The 19,934-nt window shown below is 38.9% G+C and overlaps 1 protein-coding gene across 4 annotated transcripts in view; it reads right to left on the bottom strand.

Annotated features, from left to right (window-relative positions):
* Window positions 1–19,934, bottom strand: part of CDKAL1 (CDK5 regulatory subunit associated protein 1 like 1) — a 612,813-nt gene that overhangs the window by 434,157 nt on the left and 158,722 nt on the right. For all 4 annotated transcript variants that reach the window (XM_027525190.1, XM_027525191.1, XM_027525189.1 and 1 more), the window contains one exon: window positions 5,862–5,958. In XM_027525190.1, the coding sequence (XP_027380991.1) occupies window positions 5,862–5,958 (97 nt within the window). The remainder of the gene's footprint in view (window positions 1–5,861; window positions 5,959–19,934) is intronic.

The following is a 19,934-nucleotide window of genomic DNA, read 5'->3' on the forward strand; positions in this document are numbered from 1 at the left end:
ACCTCCACGGCACCCTTAAGCACACATGCTTTTCCTTAGACATGAGCCTTCTGCTCAGAAGCCCTCTCCCCTTCCTCCATTCATCACACCACTACTCGACCTTTGAAACCCGTCAAGAACGACTTTAATCTCTGTGTGCCCACCAGACTGTATCCTTAGGTGTATTTATCATGATTACTTGCAGCTCTCTTCAGATTTCACTGTCTTTAGGGAACAAATTTTATTCACCTCTGTATCTCTAGCAGATAGCTTCATTCCAGGCACATAGCTGTACTCAGTGTTAATCCCACTAGTAAGAGAATTAAATAATTCTAAAAAGCTAATACAGAGCACTAATGATGTGCCAGGGACCATGCCAAGACCATTTATTAAATACTTTAACCCTTACAAAATTCAGAGTTAGGCTCTATTATTATTCTCCACGCTACAGATGAAGAAATTGAGGTACAGAGAGGTTGAGTAACTTGAACAAGGTCACACAGCTAACAAGCAGTGGGCCAGGGACATGAACCTAAATCGTAATATGCTAGACCTCCTCTTATATACTTCAGTAGGTGAAAAATATGTACGCATATAGATAGAGGCCCCAAAAAAGTAAAGACAATAGATCTAGGAAGGCACAAAAATGAACGGGCTTTTAAATCTACCTGTCATTCTGTTCCAATGCTGTCATTTTGATAATTAAAGGTTAAAAAAAAAAGGAATATGACAAGAAGAAATATTAAATGACATGAAGTGGAAAAAAATAGAAGAATAGTTTCTCAAGTTTTGTCCTCAATATCAATGCCACTGTTACTGGGACATTGTTTCATTTCATGAATTCTCCTTTTGGAACACAGTATATCATAGAAATATTCTAAAACATATCCTCTTTCAAATGTTCCTTTATTTACACACATAATTTTCAAAATTAACATTCATATATGAAACAGTCACCATGCTGTCTGACTCTTCGGGATTAGAGTAGCCTGCCTGAAAAAATGTTTAAACCACTGCAAATCAACCTGGTAATAGTCCCTGAGATAAGTGGACACCTGTGTTAAAGGACATTTTTGTTCATTTCTCCAAAGAAAATATGCACCTGCCTGCAGGGCTCACAGCTGGCACATCAGGAAGTTCTATCACTCACAAATTTTGAACATCCAACTGTATATTCCGCTTTGAACTGCATGTTTTAAAATGTTACAACCAGTTGATTAATTCCGTTATTTAGTATTTCTAGAGACATTAACACAAAGACAAGGCTAATGAGTCAACACCAAGCCAAGTTCAGATGCAAGTCTTTGTTTACTAGCACAAAAAACTACACAAAATGTATAGTTCTGTAAGCCTGCTTTCATGTAACAGAATAAAAACCAACCTTCTTAATAAACGTCATGGCTATCAATAATGACTACTCTAGGAATTGAGGAATACCACCACCTCAGGAAGAGCTCAAGTAAATAAATACTATTTCAGCTGTCTATTTCTAACAGAACTCCCAGCTGATGGACACAAAGTGTATTTGCATCTGACCCTTACAAACCAATTCCCACCTCATCAATCTCCCTGTTGCCTAGGGACCCATCCCACCAAATGCTCCAGGAGGCTGAAGATATCCTGGGCTCAAACCAGATTTCTCTCCCCAAGAACTGGAATGTAAGCTCTATGGGGACAAGGATCTTTTTTATAAACCACTGCATCCCTCACACCTGGAACACTAGCTAGCACTTAGTAGGTACTCGGTAAGTACTAGCTGAATAGAAGAAAGAATGATGTGGCAACCCTGGGACTTAAAGTCTGGCTTTCTGAGCTCTGATGTCTGCTATTCTTTCCTGCTACCAAACTTTAAAAGAGAACATCCTTTCTGGCTGACTAATTTAAAAGCAACTTTCCTGCCAAAAAATGAACAAAGTGAAGAAAAATAGCATTCAATACAGCAGTCACACAATCTTGGAACTACCTACAGCTAGCCACAGAGTTAATGTAAACAATTAAGAGCAGGGATTGAAAAAAAAAAAAAAAAGGTAGCATTGCATGAAAACTAATTGCAAGGTGAATAGTTAACTATAAATATTTGTCAAAAGAGAAGTAACAGTTTTCACAGTAAGGTAAAATGTTTCAAGATCCCTTAAAAATGGAAAAGATCTTGATTCTGCACAGATTACCTATAAATTTATTTTTATAAATTTATATTCTACAAATAAACATCATTTAATCACATTAGGGAAAGAGGTTTGCTTAAAAAAAAAAGATCTTTTTATCCAACATATATATGTTTTCAAATCTGTCCTTTGTCTTCTCCTACTATAAGGAAAAACCAGGATGAGAGAAGTCTAAAGATTACTGCCACCGAAGCCAGTACTTCTGGACCCAGAGGTTGATAGTTATTACCTCTGGTTTTGATATTCTGTTACCCTCTTTCTCTATCCCACCACACAGATAATATTAATCACAACTGGATTCAGAAAGTATTAAGAGATGATATTATAAAGCCCAGGCGTCAAATCACCAATTACTATGTGCCCCCGCCACACTGCCATCTCTGATTATGGAAACAAATTAAATGTCCCATTTCTAAAGGCTGATATGGGTGGAAGTTAGCATGTCAAAACAGTAACAAATATCATTCTTCCTTAGTAAACATCTTCTTAAATGCTTACTCCAGGAGCACTTGCAAACATGGGCAGTATGTCTTTTTAACCCCAGGGTTGCAATAAGTTCCTTGCTCATGATCTAAAGCTTTTTATTTCAATCGCTTGGTCAACAGAGCAGACCACCCTCCCTGTATTGAGGGGCAACAAAGACAAATCTTAGCAGGAGGTGGAAGCACAGGCCATAGTTACAGCTGGTCTTCCTTCCATCTCTACTGATGCCTCCATCATAGAAACACTATGAGGGAAATACTGAGATTGGAATAACAGTTTTCACACAGTCTGTAAATCAACTGTTTAATACAATTCTAAATATTCTCCTAAAAATAGTTTCCCAAATAACTGAATTTAAACATCTTCATATTGTTTTACACTCCAGAATTCTTTTGTGTAAGCCAATATAATTTGTTTCTTTACTTGACTATAACTCACTGTATTTCAGAAGGTTTTTGATTTTGTAGCAGTTCAACAATTCTATTCAGAAACTACTGTTGTTGCTGCTTAGTCACTAAGTTGTATCTGACTCTATGTGACCCCGTGGACTGTAGCCTGCCAGGCTCCTCTGTCTATGGGATTTTCCAGGCAAGAATATGGAGCAGGTTGCTATCTTCTTCTCCAGGAATCTTCCTCATCCAGGGATCAAACCAGTGTCTCCTGCTTGGTAGGCAGATTCTTTACCACTGAGCCATCAGGGAAGCCCTATACAGAAACGGATCTCTCCAAATGCCAATTATAAATGACACTGGTTTCCTTATCCAGTTTTTTTTTTTTTTTTAAGATTTCAGTTCTACTGGACACAGTTTTTATACCTAGTTATGACAGATGTCATATAGCTGCCACATATACAAATGCTGTGTAAAGGATGTTGACAGAGAACAATCTTATACTTTAGTAATATTACTAAAGATATAATTATATTACAACTCTGAAATGTTGTTATTGATACAGCAATTCTACTTTTGGGAACTTTTCACAATATGCTGATCTTCAGATAGAAAGCCCTTGATTAACATTATTGTATTATGTATATTCCCTAAAAATTGGAAAACTACTTATATCCAACAATTAAGAACAATTAAGTAACTTGTGGTATATCCTTCAGTAGAATATTAACACAGGACTTAAAATGGTTAAAGAGTTCATGGAATAAAATCTCATGGAACAGCAGGGACACGAAATAGTTTTGACATTGCAATTAAGTAAAATATGCAGAGGTTAAAAAAAGTCTGAAGAGGATGAAAGTGAAAGTGTTAGTGGCTCAGTCATGTCTGACTCTATGCAACCCCAAGGACTGTAGCCCACCAGTTCCTCTATCCATGGAATTCTCCAGGCAAGAATACTAGAGTGAGTAGTCATTCCCTTCTCCAGGGGATCTTCCCAACCCAGAGATTGAACCCAGGTCTCCCACACTGCAGACATATTCTTTTCCGTCTGAGCCATTAGGGAAGCCCCTGAAGAGAATAAGCAAAGTTATAAGTATTGTTTTAGGGTGACAGGATCATGAATTTTCTTTCTATTCACTTTCTTCAAACGTATTATTTCTCCAATTATAAAGAAACTAAATAAATCTAAAGAATTTAAAAGGTAATAAAATGAGACAAGGAGACAGAATACAAAGCATGCTATGTTAAACAGGGAAAATTTTTTACTGCCACGTCCTTGAGTTACACCATCTCTGAAAATCATCTCCCGTATCACCAGCACTGGCATCCTCTCTTACAACATCTTGAGAATCTCCCCAAGATCCTCACATACACTGAACTCTTCACAACACACAGTAGAGTTCTGGGGAATGTTCCTATAATGCACACAGGGAGCAGGCTTCTGCCATACTATAGAAATTCTACTATTCTGGGAATGTAATTCCTTAAGATAAACTCAAAAATGAATTCCAAGCTTTTACCATGCTTTGTCTCTAAAACAGCATTCTAACTAGTTTTCTATTTTCCTAACACAGCAGGATCATGTTTATGGAGAAAGTTAGTTTGACATGAAAAGATAACTCTGGAGTCCATATTCAGTTCATTCCTTAAACCAAGAGAAATCAAAATGTAAACAGACAAGTGGTAAAAACAAACTAAAGTTCCCAAACATTCAGGTTCTGTTTGTTTAACAGGAGAATGTTTGTTCAAAGATTATTAAATTTGCCAGTGGGGTAAGGACTTCACAGTGGAAAACAAGTTCATTACACTGAGAATACAGTATAAGAACCTATCAACAGTACATGAAAAAAGAAAAAAAAAATCCAATGAGTCCAATCCAGATGGCGATTTTATATATAGTCTTTTCTATGAACATGTAATATTTTTATATATTTTTTAAACTATGAAACCTCTTTAAAAGAAGATCATCAATGGTGGAAAGGATGAAGCACCAACATTTGGTCAACAAATACCATCCAAATGCTACCTCTGGGCATGTGTGAACAGTGATGGCCACAAAGATGGTAGGTCGTCGTCTCCCGACTTGAGAGAGCTTACTGCCCAACAGGGAAAGGAGCACACCAACAGTAAAAGTACAACGGGAAAACTTCTTTCATTCAGTCACCAAACACTTTCTGAAAGACTGTCTACTGTATCTCTGGCACCGTGGGAAAGGCTGGAGAAACACGGTCAGAGTTTTAGAAAAAGATAGAAAAGCTGTTGGCATGGAGCTAGTAATTCAAAAAGAGAGGTGGGCTATATTCAAAACATCATACAAGTTAACTGCAAACTTACAACTCTGTGAAATGCTGAGAGAGTAAATGAAAGGTAACTAAATAATAAGGAAACGGAAACCGAGAGACAGGACTGTCGAGGGTGGCACAGAGCAGTCAGCATAGACTGAGACAGCGTAATGGTGAAGCCAAGATTCGGGGGACAACTATGACGGAAGTGGGACATTCCAAAAGACGCATCTATTTACTATGATACACGAGAGACACTCCTGAAGGCAGACATAGACCAGTTTATAATTAACGAAGTTAAATTCCATACCATGGTTTTTATTGTGTGTGTGTGTGTGTGTGTGTGTGTGTGTGTGTGTGTTTTAATGAGAGAACCTAGAACATGTTTCCATGCTAGGTTCAAATGTTACAAAGACATAACAAAATTTTCACAGCAATAGGGAAAGTGTGTGAAGGACATCCAGAAGTGTAACCAAGCTTGTAAATAACCTGGAAACAGAAAATAAGGGGCTATGACAAGTTTTAACAGTGTGGGACTATATTCCCATCAGGCGCAAGCTTACCCCGATGATGCTCAGCCCTTTGAGGTAATCCTGACGAGGCTGGGCTTGAGGAACACAGCCAGCAAGCACTATTTTCTTGTTCTCCTCTTGAGCTTTTCTAAAAGATAGAAGAGAAAGTAGTGTTAATTCTTTTCCTCACAAGTGTACCCTGGGAAACCGACGTTAGTGGACATAAGTTCCCTAGAACTCAACAAGCCCATCTAGCACAAAACAGGATTTTCTTACAGCTGCTTCAAGAAAGTACATTATAATATGACTTCTGAACTAGGCGTCTATTTATCACACCATAAAGGACACCATGGCAGTTCAATCTGGTAAGGTCATTCATTACCGCCTCATTCTAAAAGAAAAAAATTTTACTTACATTGAATTCTCAAGGATATAAATCATTCTTGAAAGCCACATTTTCCAGACAGACATTAGCCATTCAAATAAGTTATATTTATTTTAAATATTAATGAAAATGTTCCTAAAACATACTATATGATTTCTGAGTCTTTTTGTCTAGTATAAAAGTAAAATATACGTTTAAAAAGTTGAACAGGAAAGAAATAGAAGGTATAATATCCCCCTCTCTTCGGAGAATTCACACAGCTCCTCACTTCTGTTCCTCAGAGATGTCTACAAGTTATGGATTATTTATGCTTATGTCTAGACAATCCCTCTCAATGCAGGTATGATGTGTAAATAGACTTGTGTTCACTATAAATACACAAAGATGAAACAATACTTCAATACTTTATTTTATAACTTCCATCCAATACACTTTGTTTATCATTTGTGTCTTTACCTAAAGATTAGCCACATCCCTTTTTTTGTATTCTACTTTTCTTAATAGAAGTACATTTGATATTACAGTTGACAGTACAGTACAATATTATATAAGTTACAGGTACACAACATAGTGATTCAGTTTTTAAAGGTTATACTCCACTTACAGATATTATAAAGTATTGGCTATATTCCTCATGTTGTATATCTTCATAACTTACTTATTTTATACCTAAATTTGTACCTCTTAATCCCTTATCCTGATCTTCCTTCTTCCCACTGGTAACCACTAGTTTGTTTTCACTGTGAGTCTATCATTTTTTGTTAAATTCACTAGCTTTTTTATATTTTAGATTCCACATATAAGTGGTATCATATGGTACTTGTCTTCCTCTGTCTCATTTCATCAAGCACAATGCCCTCCAAATCCATTCCTGTTGTTGCAAATGGCACAATTCTGTTCTTTTTTATGGCTGAATAATATTCCATTGTGTATATAGTGAATACATACCACATCTTCTCTATCTATTTATCTGTTGATGGACACTTAGGTTGCTTCCTAATCTTCACAATTGTAAATAATACTGCTAAGAACATTGGGGATGCATGTATTTTTTTGAATTAGTATTTACATATCCTGGATATACACCCAGGAGTGGAATCTCATCCTTTTTAAACCTAACAGTATAGGTATACTATAGCTTAACTAATCTTGTCCTGAGAGGCATTTAGGGTATTTCCAACTTTTCACTATTACAAATTATTTTACAATAAACACGCATACAGATATGTGCATACATATACATGCACAAACACATGTGGATGGATAGATAAGATAATCTTTGAATATTTGAGAAAGTATTCCTGGATTATAAAAACCTAGGTGTGAAAGCTATGCCAAGTTCTCTATTTCCCTAACATAAATTCTAAGAAGTGGAAATGCTGTTTCAAAGGTATGTATGTCTGGTTATTGTATTAGGCATTTCTTTACTTAGGAGGAAGTTGGGACATATTTGATGTAAGTGAGGGTTAGGGTGTCAGTCATTTGTCTGGGCACGCAAGCATTCGGCAAACACTAATGCTCTGCTAGAAGACGGTGGAAAACCAAGCAGAGCTAACAACCCCTCCTGGAAACTATCCATATTCTTTGCTTGTTTTACGTTAAAATTGTAAATCTTCAGTTCTTTTTCAAGTATGTGGTTTTTGGACCTGTGATACTCTGTATATTTTTTTCACAGGTTGCTCGGTTACGGGTGATTTATACACCCAAATGTGCTTCTGACTGCCCTCTCCAGGCAATGCATAGGGTTCTGAAACCAACAGAGAAAGCTAAGGGAATCAGCAGCCCCGTTTCCAGAAGTGGAAACTTTAGGCTACACACTATGAAGCGAAAAGTCTCAATAGCTGGCACACCTTGTTTCTGTCAACTTTCTCAAGTGTACAAATTCAGAACTGAAAGCCTAAAAAAGTAGGGGGGGTGGTGGGGAGTGGATTAACAGAGCCAGCTATGTGTGACCAACAGCCAACACCAAAACCTGCTGGGAAGTGTGCAGAGCATGATTAAGTGAATGAACAGGCAGAGGACAAAATACTAGTTTATCAGCACCTATAAGCATTTCACTTCCATAACTTCTTAAAATACTCTGGTATAACTTATCCACTTGGAATCATGAAAAAACTTGTTAACAGAATCAAGGAAATGTGACTGTGGTAAATTGCTTAACATAACCAAGAGAATTACTGCCTGGCTCTGCCACTTAGTTTTACTTAAAAAAAAAAAAAATTCAGTACCAAGCACATCATTACACACAAACAGCTTTCTTGCAGTAAATGTGACATATGAAATACCTTATCAAACAAACAAACAAACAAATCAATACATTGTAACAAAATTCTTTACATTAATAACACATACAATGGAATAATATTTGGTTTCTTCAAAAATTTGAGCTATGCACCTAGATTCACTGCCAAATGTGCAAGGATCTGATAGGTCACCAAAATTAAACCCACCCCCAAAAAAGCTGGCTTCCAATAATGTGATTCAATTACTTATTAAGTACATCTAAGAAAGTTATGAACAACCTAGATAGCATATTCAAAAGCAGAGACATTACTTTGCCAACAAAGGTCCATCTAGTCAAGGCTATGGTTTTTCCAGTGGTCATGTATGGATGTGAGAGTTGGACTGTGAAGAAAGCTGAGCGCTGAAGAATTGATGCTTTTGAACTGTGGTGTTGGAGAAGACTCTCGAGAGTCCCTTGGACTGCAAGGAGATCCAACCAGTCCATCCTAAAGGTGATCAGTCCTAGGTGTTCTTTGGAAGGACTGATGCTAAAGCTGAAACTCCAGTACTTTGGCCACCTCATGCGAAGAGTTGACTCATTGGAAAAGACCCTGATGCTGGGAGGGATTGGGGGCAGGAGGAGAAGGGGACAACAGAGGATGAGATGGCTGGATGGCATCACCAACTTGATGGAAGTCTGAATAAATTCCAGGAGTTGGTGATGGACAGGGAGGTCTGGCGTGCTGCGATTCAAGGGGTCGCAAAGAATCAGACACAACTGAGTGACTGAACTGAACTGAAGGCATGATGGAGAAGAAGATGGCAACCCACTCCAGTATTCTCACCTATAGAATTCCATGAACAAAAGAGCCCGGCAGGCTACAATCCATGGGGTCGCAAAAAGTCAGACATGACTGAGCAGGTATCCACACAAGACACGACAGTAAGTGTTTAAGGGACCACAGTAAGAAGAAGACACGCGTGTCATACTTGACACCGTTCTGGTTTATAACAGATAAGATGTAAAAGAACAACATCACAGCATTAAGCAACAGAAAGATACACAGGCAACATATGATGGAGGGAAAAAGAATATGCACACAGGAAAAGACAGTAAAAGGCTTTATGAAAAAATCTGAGAGGATTTTAAAACAAGATAAAAGTGGAGAGGGCTTGCCAGGTGGCGCAATGGTAAATAATCTGCCTGCCGATGTAAGAGATGCAAGAGAAGCGGGTTCAATCCCTCAGTCAGGAAGATCCCTTAGAGAAGGAAATGGCAACCTACTCCAGTATTGCTGCCTGGAGAATCCCAGGGACAGAGGAGCCTGGTGGGCTACAGTCCACAGGGTCGCCAAGAATCAGACACAACTGAGCATGCACTCATAGGAGTGGAGAGGGTGCAAGGGAGGCAGAAAAAGCTTCAGGCAGCTGTTACAGCATGGACAAAGGCAAGAAGAGAGAAAGCTGGGGGAAAGCATTTCATTACAGAGAAAATTTCTGTATAAAGGAGATGAATAGGGCTTATATTGTGGAAGGAGCCTCACAAAAAAATGCTGGGCAGGCTCCAATTTAGTGGGCAGTAGGGAAATTTTTTAAGTTTTGGTGGCAGAGTGGACACCAAGTGGAGCCAAACTGAGTAAAGGACCACGGTGGCAAGGTGCAAAATGAACTGCATGGGGAAAAGAAGCCAAGGGGTGGTGAAATTCATTTAATACCCCAGGCAAAAGGTTGTGAGGACCTGAACACATGTGGAGGATCCAAAAAAAAAGAAAAGTTAAAAGGAGACGAGTTCTCTTGCTAGAATATACTTGGGAAAGCTTAAGGATGGATCAAAGGTGGTGCCAAGGTTTTGAGACCAAGGCAAGGATTAACATTTTCTAAAAAACAGCCAGACAGTGAATTAATTCAGGCTTTGGTGACCACAGGTTTCTGATGCAACTGCTTAGCTCTGTCATCTTAGAGTAAAAGCAGATAGATGCGGTATTTAAATGGGTGTGTTTGTTTCAATAAAACTTTATTTGAAACAAGCAGCAGGTGCGATTTGGCCAAAAGGCCTGAGATTGCAAATCCCTACTCTAAGAAAATACAAAAGAGCACTGGTGCCACCAGCTATCAGCAGAAGCTGAGTAGTAAGGACAGAAAGCGAAAGTGTTAGTCTCTCAGCCTGTCAGAGTCTTTGACTGTAGCTCGCCAGGCTCCTCTGTCCATGGGATTTTCCAGGCAAGAATACTGCAGTGGGTTGCCATTTCCTTCTCCTGGGGATCTTCCTGATCAAGGGATCAAACTTAGGTCTCCTGCACTGCAGGCAGACTCTTTATCATCAACCGGGAAGCCCCAGTAAAGATAGAAAAGGGAAAGTGAAGTCACTCAATCGTGTCCTACTCTTTGCGACCCCATGGCCTGTAGCCTACCAGGCTCCTCTGTCCATGGGATTTTCCAGGCAATAGTCCTGGAATGGATTGCCATTTCCTTCTCCAGGGGATCTTCCCAACCCAGGGATCAAACCCAGGTCTCCTGCATTGTAGACAGACGGTTTACTGTCTGAGCTACCAGGGAAGCATAAGGAAATTCAAATAGGACGAATCAGATCTGAGGTAACAGTAATGCCCAGCAAGTCTCTGAAAATGCAACTTGACTGGCTGGCCAGGAATAAAGTTGGGGGTAGGTTTTAGAAATGCATTCCAAAGTGATGGCTGATGACAATGGATGCGACAGTCTCTAAAGATGTGGAGAGAATCTGTGGAGTACAAAACTGTAAGGTTCTTTAGCAATGTATAAATGTTCCCATAGGCTAAAAAATATTAGTGTGAAAAACAAAAGATAAAATCACTACCAACAATTCTATAACAGTAATAATCATGGTTAGCATTTATACATACTTCCTCAAGGTCTTCATTATGTACTTTCGAAAACAGTACAGCCAATATACAATAACCCAGGGAAAGTGTTCTGCTGACATTATCAACACTAGACCAGGTCAAGAAATAACAGTCCAAGGCTGATTTTAGGGCGTAAGCAGAACACCAGAAAATTAGGAGGAAAAGTTCAAAATAGAGATGCTTAAATAATTTATTTAAAATATTATTTCATGCTTTTTGTTGAATTTGGCTTTAAAATGCTAGGGCAGACCAGAACTATAAGCCAAAAATCATACCCCAGCTATGGAATATTGATGCTACACTCTGTGACCAAAAGTTTTAATGCAATTTCTCAAAGAGTGTTCTTGTTCTAAATATTCCTTTCTTACATCCTGTTCTTTTTGTTTAGTGAACTTTGTTCAGGTTAATAAGCCTGAAATAAAGCCTGAAATTTCTTTTATTTAGAAATGTACCTAGCACAGACATATTTTTTAAAGACTTATCCTTCAAAATATGAATGCTGACAAGAATAATACTTTAAGAAATTCTAAAATACTATAAATTTTAGATAGCCTTGGAATGTCAATTAAAATGGAAATTGAAACGTTAATTCAATATCATCGTTCATATTTCTGAAGCCTATTTCTAAATTGAAATAGAGATATATCCTTGTCTAAGGCATTAATCTGAATAATACAGAAGACAAAGAAATCTTTTCTTCTTTTCTACCAAGCATCAAAAGACATAATTCGTACAGAATCTTAAAATTCATAGCATCATAGAAAATAAGGGGCTTCCCAGGTGGTGAGAGGTAAAAAATCCTCCTATCAATACAGGAGACCAAAGAGATGACCCTGATGCAAAGAGCTGACTCATTGGGAAAGACTCCAATGCTGGGAAAACCTGAGGGCAGGAGAAGAAGGGAGTGAGAGAGGATGAGACGGTTGGATGGCATCACTGACTCAATGGACATGAGTTTGAGCAAACTCTGGGAGATAGCGAAGGACAGGGAAGCCTGGTGTGCTGCAGTCCATGGGGGTAGCAAAGAGTCAGACAAGACTTAGTGACTGAACAAAAACAACAGAAGATAAAGATGACATAATATTATTATTTCACAAATGAGACTTAAGAAGACGCAATGGTCGAGGCCCAGAGTTCCACACTTTATGGAGTTAGTGCTGGAGCTGGGATGAGCGCCCAGGATATTCTGGGTCCTTGAGTCTTACATTTCAGAACATAAATCAAACTTGAGTTTTGACTGTATAATAAACATTGGAGCAAAAGTTTCTTGATTAAAACAACACAGAAAGACAAAGATTATATTATGTTGAATGTCTTCAAAGTAGAAACACTATTTAATACTTCACAGTTCTTATTTTCCTGAGTCTCATGAACAAAATCATAGTCTAACAGAAGAGTAATAATAAATTCATGGATCTATCAAGAAAAGCACAGGTCTCTAAAAGTAGCAGGAAATGTTCCTCTAAAAGGAGGAAATGTTGCATATTCTCCATGTTCACTTCTCTTATTCCTTATATCCTTTCTGCAAATTGACACTTAATCCATATAAAAATAGTCATAGAATATCTAAGCCTTCAATCAAAATTCTCTTTCATGAAAAAGTATTCTTAAATCTACATCTGATTTTTTTTACTCCTAAATGTCTACTGATAACACTCCTAAAAACTCTTATTCACAACAGTAGTGGAAAGAGGGTCAAAACCAGCTGCTTCCATGCAAAGCAAGCAGTCTAAACTACTCTGCACGTGAGTATTGTCCCCATCCAAATACTCAAGTGAGAGGATGCTATTTTAAGTATTTACATGCAGGCCTATATAGCCCTCTGAAACTCACAAAAAATATCTCAGCAAATAACCTAAGACAAAACAACTAAGGATCTGAGTTGTGATCTGTGTCAATAACCACAATGTCCTTCCTAAGTTTTGGAACAACCAAAGAGCAAAGTTTGTACCAACAGTGCCACTGTCTTCAGATATGACTATTGTCGGGACTTGCAGAGTTAGGCTAGGAGCTGCCAAAGGTTGAAAATAAAGTTACTTTAAGTCTTGATAGGATTTATCAACCTAAAAAATAAGCCAGATATATTCAAATATGTAACCGGGGGTATCTGGAGACATTCAAATCCAAAGTAACTGGAGTATAATCTCAGGATCACAAGACTGAATATGATTTTAACCAACAAAGCTAAAAACATAGTTGCACACTGTACAATCCGTGAGAATAAAGAATGTTACCATAAGGCGAGTGGTCTTCACTGCACTAGAAAAGAGGAGTCTGAAGGGTTAAAGCTTCTCAACACTTGTAACAGTGGCAAACAAAATAGGCACCAGAGACAGATCACCACAGTGGTTAGTCCTTTTAGACAGAGCAGGCATTTCTTCAGGGTGCATCTGGATATAACAAGCTACCATTCCCTGATGAACTAGCCATTTAAATCCAGTCAGGTAATCTGTACTTAATTTCAGGTTCAATAGGTTTCCTTTATTGTGCTTATTGCCAATACAAGGTTCCTGGGTTCACCTCTAAGAACTATTATTTACTGAAAGGTCATTAATTCAGCATTTCATGTTTCCATTCTACCACCAGTCAGTCACCACATGCTAAACACAGGAAAACAAAAAAGTAAGAGGATAAGGTCTACTCTTCAAGATGTTTACAATCTAGTGAAAAGAGGAAGAAACAAGCCTTAGAACCCAGGTTTCTGGATAAAAGGGGAAAACAGAGATGTCAAGGTCACAAGGAGAGCTGCGAACATCTCTGTGGGAGAAGCAGCATGTGCCCATGGACAGAGACCCAGGGGAATCCAGTTATGAAGGAGAGGTGGGTTCTCTGACAGCCAGAGTCTTCCTCTTCCTCCTGCAGCCTGTTACTGTGCCTTCATCTGCTCTACGTACCAAGAATCTATGAAACATTTTGTTTGACCAAAGGATTCTGTGACGTTAAGAAAGACCATGAGGATAGGGCATGGACTTTTTTTCCTTCCCAGCGTCACTGAGGTGTAATTGACAAGGACAACAGACTGCTGTGGAGAGGTTAACACAGTAAGGGAGGTTGGTTCATTATAGGAAAGGAAATTTCAATGAGAAGTATAAAAAAGTTTTTTAAAAAAAAAACCACAGGAGAAAAGTGATAGGGGACAGGGAAGAGACCAAAGACAGGAAGTTTGGGAAGAAGCTACAGTCATCAAGACTGGTACTGGCACAAAAACAGACACATAGACCAATGGAACAAGATAGAAAGCCCAGAAGTAAACCCGTGCACCTACGGGCACCTTATTGTTGACAAAGGAGACAAGAATATACAAAGGGGTAAAGACAGCCTCTTCAATAAATGGTGCTGGGAAAACTGGACAGCTATATGGACAAGAATGAAATTAGAACACTCCCTAACACCACACACAAAGATAAACTCAAAACGGACTAAAGACCTAAATGTAAGACCAGAAACTATAAAACTCTTAGAGGAAAACATAGGCAGAACACTTGATGACATAAATCAAAGCAAGATCCTCTATGACCCACCTCCTAGAGTAACGGAAATAAAAACAAAAGTAAACAAGTGGGACCTGATTAAACTTAAAACCTTTTGCTCAGCAAAGGAAACTATAAGCAAGGTGAAAAGACAACCCTCAGAATGGGAGAAAATAATACCAAATGAAACAACTGACAAAGGATTAATTTCCAAAATATACAAGCAGCTCATACAACTCAATAACAGAAAAACAAACCACCCAATCAAAAAGTGGGAAAAGATCTAAACAGACATTTCTCCAAAGAAGACATACAGATGGCTAACAAACACATGAAAAGATGCTCAACATCGCTTATTGTTAGAGAAATGCAAATCAAAACTACAGTGAAATATCATCTCACACCAGTCAAAATGGCCATCATCAAAAAGTCTGTTGGTGGGAATGTAAATTGATACAGCCACTATGGAAGATGGTATGGCGATTCCTTAAAAATTTAGGAATAAAAGCACCATATGATCCAGCAATCCCACTCCTAGGCACACACCCTGAGGAAACCAAAACTGAACAAGACACATGTATCCCACTGTTCCTTGCAGCACTAGTTACAATAGCTAGAACATGGAAGCAACCTAGATGTCCATCGACAGATGAGTGGCTAAAGAAGTTGTGGTACATATACACAATGTAATATTAGTCATAAAAAGGAATGCCTTTGAGTCAGTTCTAACGAGGTAGATGAACCTAGAACCTATTACACAGAGTGAAGTAAGTCAAAAAGAGAAAAGATAAATACTGTATTCTAATGCATATATACAGAATATAGAAAAATGGTACTGAAGAATTTATTTACAGAGCAGCAGTGGAGAAACAGACATAGAGAATACACATAGACATGGGGAGAGGGAAGGAGAGGGTGAGATGTGCTAAAAAAAAAAAAAAAAAAAAAAACAAGAAGAAGAAGAAGAAAGAAACAGGACTTCTGAAAGCATGGAAAGAGTTAGTCCAGATCAAAGTCCTTTTAGAACAGTTGGTGTAGGATGGCCTTGGCAGGGGCTTTCTCGGATGATGTCTCATCATTATCCATATAGTGTCAGAGTGTTGGTGGACTTAATGATAATATTAGTATTGAACTGAAATCCTATGACAAGGCCAGGTGTTGTTAGGGCTAGAGGAGCTCTTGTAACGAAGCGGGGACTAGGATTTCTCTGTGACACGGAAGGGTTTGCTGGGTCATTGTCTGTTGTCATGTAAGTAGAGACTTAGAGAAAATCCCCTACATATGAACCTTCAAAAATAAAAAAAAAATAAAGTTTTTTTAAAAAGAAGCTACAGGGGAAAAGTGATGGGGGACAGGGAAGAGACCAAAGACAGGAAGTCTGGGAAGGAGGAGGAGGAAGGACCTCCTGCACGAATCAGAAAATGGGTGAATGGTGCTTGCACGGTGGGTAGAAGGTAAGAAATGTGGTTACAGAGCACCAGGTGGGCCTAACTGACCTGATGCTCCAAAGGGAGTCAAGAGCAGAGAATGAGAATGATTCCTCAGGCTTATGGGAAGATGTTTCTCTCTGAATCCCACCAGGGATTTGCAGGGAGCCAGCGTGAGGAACTTCGTCCGTGGCAAAGGTCATGAGGAAGGAGGCTCGGCATACACAAAGATGGGATCAAGCCTCAGGAGTCCCCCTGGAAATTCTCGAGCATCTAGCCCCAAAACCAGAGTATGCCTAATTTACTGCTTTGTGCTCTCACCTACACCTCTGACTTTATGGGGGGCTGTCCCCCACCACCTCTCTCTGAAAAAGAGTTAACTTACAGCTCCAGTTGATAAAGTTCCTGGGCATGACAAGAGTGTTTCAACCTAAAAACTCCTTTGGAAGTCCTCTAACCTGCCTGAACAGGTTCTTCTGGCCACATGTGATTGTTCACAGCCTCCCAACCATGAGAGGCATGAGATGTTCTAAACTGTCTAAATACCGATTCCTCTGAGCAGTTAAAAGATTGATTAGAAATTGTATTGGTGAAGGGTTTTTCACTTGTTGGGCCAATGTTTGCTGCTAAGTTTCCATATCCCTTACCTACTGTGTCCCTGGCAGTGTATTGATTTATATAATTGGTGTATAGGAATGTAAGTAGTAGCTTTAATGTTTGTAACCTTGGACCCTTGAGTTAATACTTTTCTTGTTATAGCCCACCACACCTTTGCCCTATAGGAATGCAACTTTATCTAATGCTTTCGGAGGGTAGTGCCTGACTTTAGAATAATCACCTTTAGAGAAAAATAAGTTTTCTGAAGAAAGGGTCATAAAATGTTAACAGGCCTCCTGGCCAGAAGATGATGTAAATCACCTAAACTTTTGTATATGATAAGTTTGCAGGAAGAAAGCCTGGCTTACTGCATGACTCTACTCCTTCCCCCATTATCCTCTATGCATAACTTAAGGTATAAAAACTACTTTGGAAAATAAAGTGCGGGCCTTGTTCACCGAAACTTGGTCTCCCCATGTCGTTCTTTCTCTCACCTTCTGGCTGAATTCCCATCTGGAGCATGGAGGCTCATCAAGCCTACTAATTATGCCTGAGCTTCTAAGATCTGACTGGGGAGGCCTTACTGTCTCCTCTCCTTAGGGAGAACGGGAGGATGCCTGAGGCCTACGTAGGTGATGTAAATTCCTTACCTTGGAATTTTATTAGCTTTCCATGTAAACCAAGTTATTCAGCCTCTTTTCTCCACTGAATTTTCCTACTGAGCTATCCTTATTCTATTACTCTTTATATCTCTAATTAATATTTATTAAAGCTACTGTATCCAGTTCGCCGACGCCATCCCCGCTCCGAATTCCCTGGATCCACCGGGGCTTGACCCCAGCAGGGATTCTGAAAGAAAATATCCCAAATTGTAAATAATAGCCACCACTATTGGATAAGGAATTAAGAAAAATAAAGAGGACACTTGTAACACTGTTTGTAGAAAGCTGACACCCAAACAGGGCAAGGGGACGATTCTCTGGTGTCTGCGGTAAGTCAGGCCAACCAGCTTCTGGGAGACATCACCTTGGAATAGAGACCAACCTCAGAGGATGGATATGCCACACTCCTCCCTATCAACTTCCCTAACTTACTTAGGTAACCTCAAAGTGGTCCCCACATTCCCAGACCTTCTCTTGGATAGGAAGGTTGTCCAGATTTTACTCAAATGCTTAATATTTTCTACAATATCCCTTGTAAGTGGACGTGTGGCTTTGGCTTTACTTCCTCAAAGGAACCAAGTTTACTACTTCAAAATTTCCTGTTTAGTCACTGCATACCTGTTTTTGTCCATATATTTATATTATTAAACTCTAACTCTAGATAGCTTCCAGTTAGTCATTCTCATTTGCCTTCTTTTACCTCCCAAAGCCTTATCCTCTACACACTGGCCTACATCCCAGGCAAAACATGTGTAACCATTTCAAGGAAATATTTCCAAAATATGTGGCATGCCTACACTTCTTATTACATAAGGTACCGTGAACCTAACTGAACCTGTATTTGACTGCCTTAGATAATCACTGTAGATAGACTTTCACATCTGTAAGAGACATCTAAAACTTTCCAATCCTGTCATTTCACTTTTAAAAAAGGAAACAGAGGACCACAAAGATTAAATAGATTACCCAAGATCAGAGTAAAGACAGTACTACTGGTCATGCATCACTACCCTTTGCTTTGATATAATGATGTCCTAACCAGGGAGTAACAAGACCCATAAGGTTGGGTGGCCCCATGATAAACAATCTCAGTAAGCCATATATATTTTTTTTTAATTTTATTTTATTTTTAAACTTTACATAATTGTATTAATTTTGCCAAATATCAAAATGAATCCACCACAGGTATACATGTGTTCCCCATCCTGAACCCTCCTCCCTCCTCCCTCCCCATACCATCCCTCTGGGTCGTCCCAGTGCACTAGCCCAAAGCATCCAGTATCGTGCATCGAACCTGGACTGGCATCTCGTTTCATACATGATATTTTACATGTTTCAATGCCATTCTCCCAAATCTTCCCACCCTCTCCCTCTCCCACAGAGTCCATAAGACTGTTCCATACATCAGTGTCTCTTTTGCTGTCTCGTACAAAGGGTTATTGTTACCATCTTTCTAAATTCCATATATATGTATTAGTATACTGTAATGGTGTTTTTCCTTCTGGCTTACTTCACTCTGTATAATAGGCTCCAGTTTCATCCACCTCATTAGAACTGATTCAAATGTATTCTTTTTAATGGCTGAGTAATACTCCATTGTGTATATGTACCACAGCTTGCTTATCCATTCATCTGCTGATGGACATCTAGGTTGCTTCCATGTCCTGGCTATTATAAACAGTGCTGCGATGAACATTGGGGTACACGTGTCTCTTTCCCTTCTGGTTTCCTCAGTGTGTATGCCCAGCAGTGGGATTGCTGGATCATAAGGCAGTTCTAGTTCCAGTTTTTTAAGGAATCTCCACACTGTTCTCCATAGTGGCTGTACTAGTTTGCATTCCCACCAACAATGTAAGAGGGTTCCCTTTTCTCCACACCCTCTCCAGCATTTATTGCTTGTAGACTTTTGGATCGCCATTCTGACTGGTGTGAAATGGTACCTCATAGTGGTTTTGATTTGCATTTCTCTGATAATGAGTGATGTTGAGCATCTTTTCATGTGTTTGTTAGCCATCTGTATGTCTTCTTTGGAGAAATGTCTATTTAGTTCTTTGGCCCATTTTTTGATTGGGTCATTTATTTTTCTGGGGTTGAGCTGTAGGAGTTGCTTGTATATTTTTGAGATTAGTTGTTTGTCAGTTGCTTCATTTGCTATTATTTTCTCCCATTCTGAAGGCTGTCTTTTCACCTTGCTAATAGTTTCCTTTGATGTGCAGAAGCTTTTAAGGTTAATTAGGTCCCATTTGTTTATTTTTGCTTTTATTTCCAATATTCTGGGGGGTGGGTCATAGAGGATCCTGCTGTGATGTATGTCAGAGAGTGTTTTGCCTATGTTCTCCTCTAGGAGTTTTATAGTTTCTGGTCTTATGTTGAGATCTTTAATCCACTTTGAGTTTATTTTTGTGTATGGTGTTAGAAAGTGTTCTATTTTCATTCTTTTACAAGTGGTTGACCAGATTTCCCAGCACCACTTGTTAAAGA

This window comes from Bos indicus x Bos taurus, chromosome 23 (assembly GCF_003369695.1).
Source record: "Bos indicus x Bos taurus breed Angus x Brahman F1 hybrid chromosome 23, Bos_hybrid_MaternalHap_v2.0, whole genome shotgun sequence".
NCBI classification, from domain to species: Eukaryota; Metazoa; Chordata; class Mammalia; order Artiodactyla; family Bovidae; genus Bos; species Bos indicus x Bos taurus.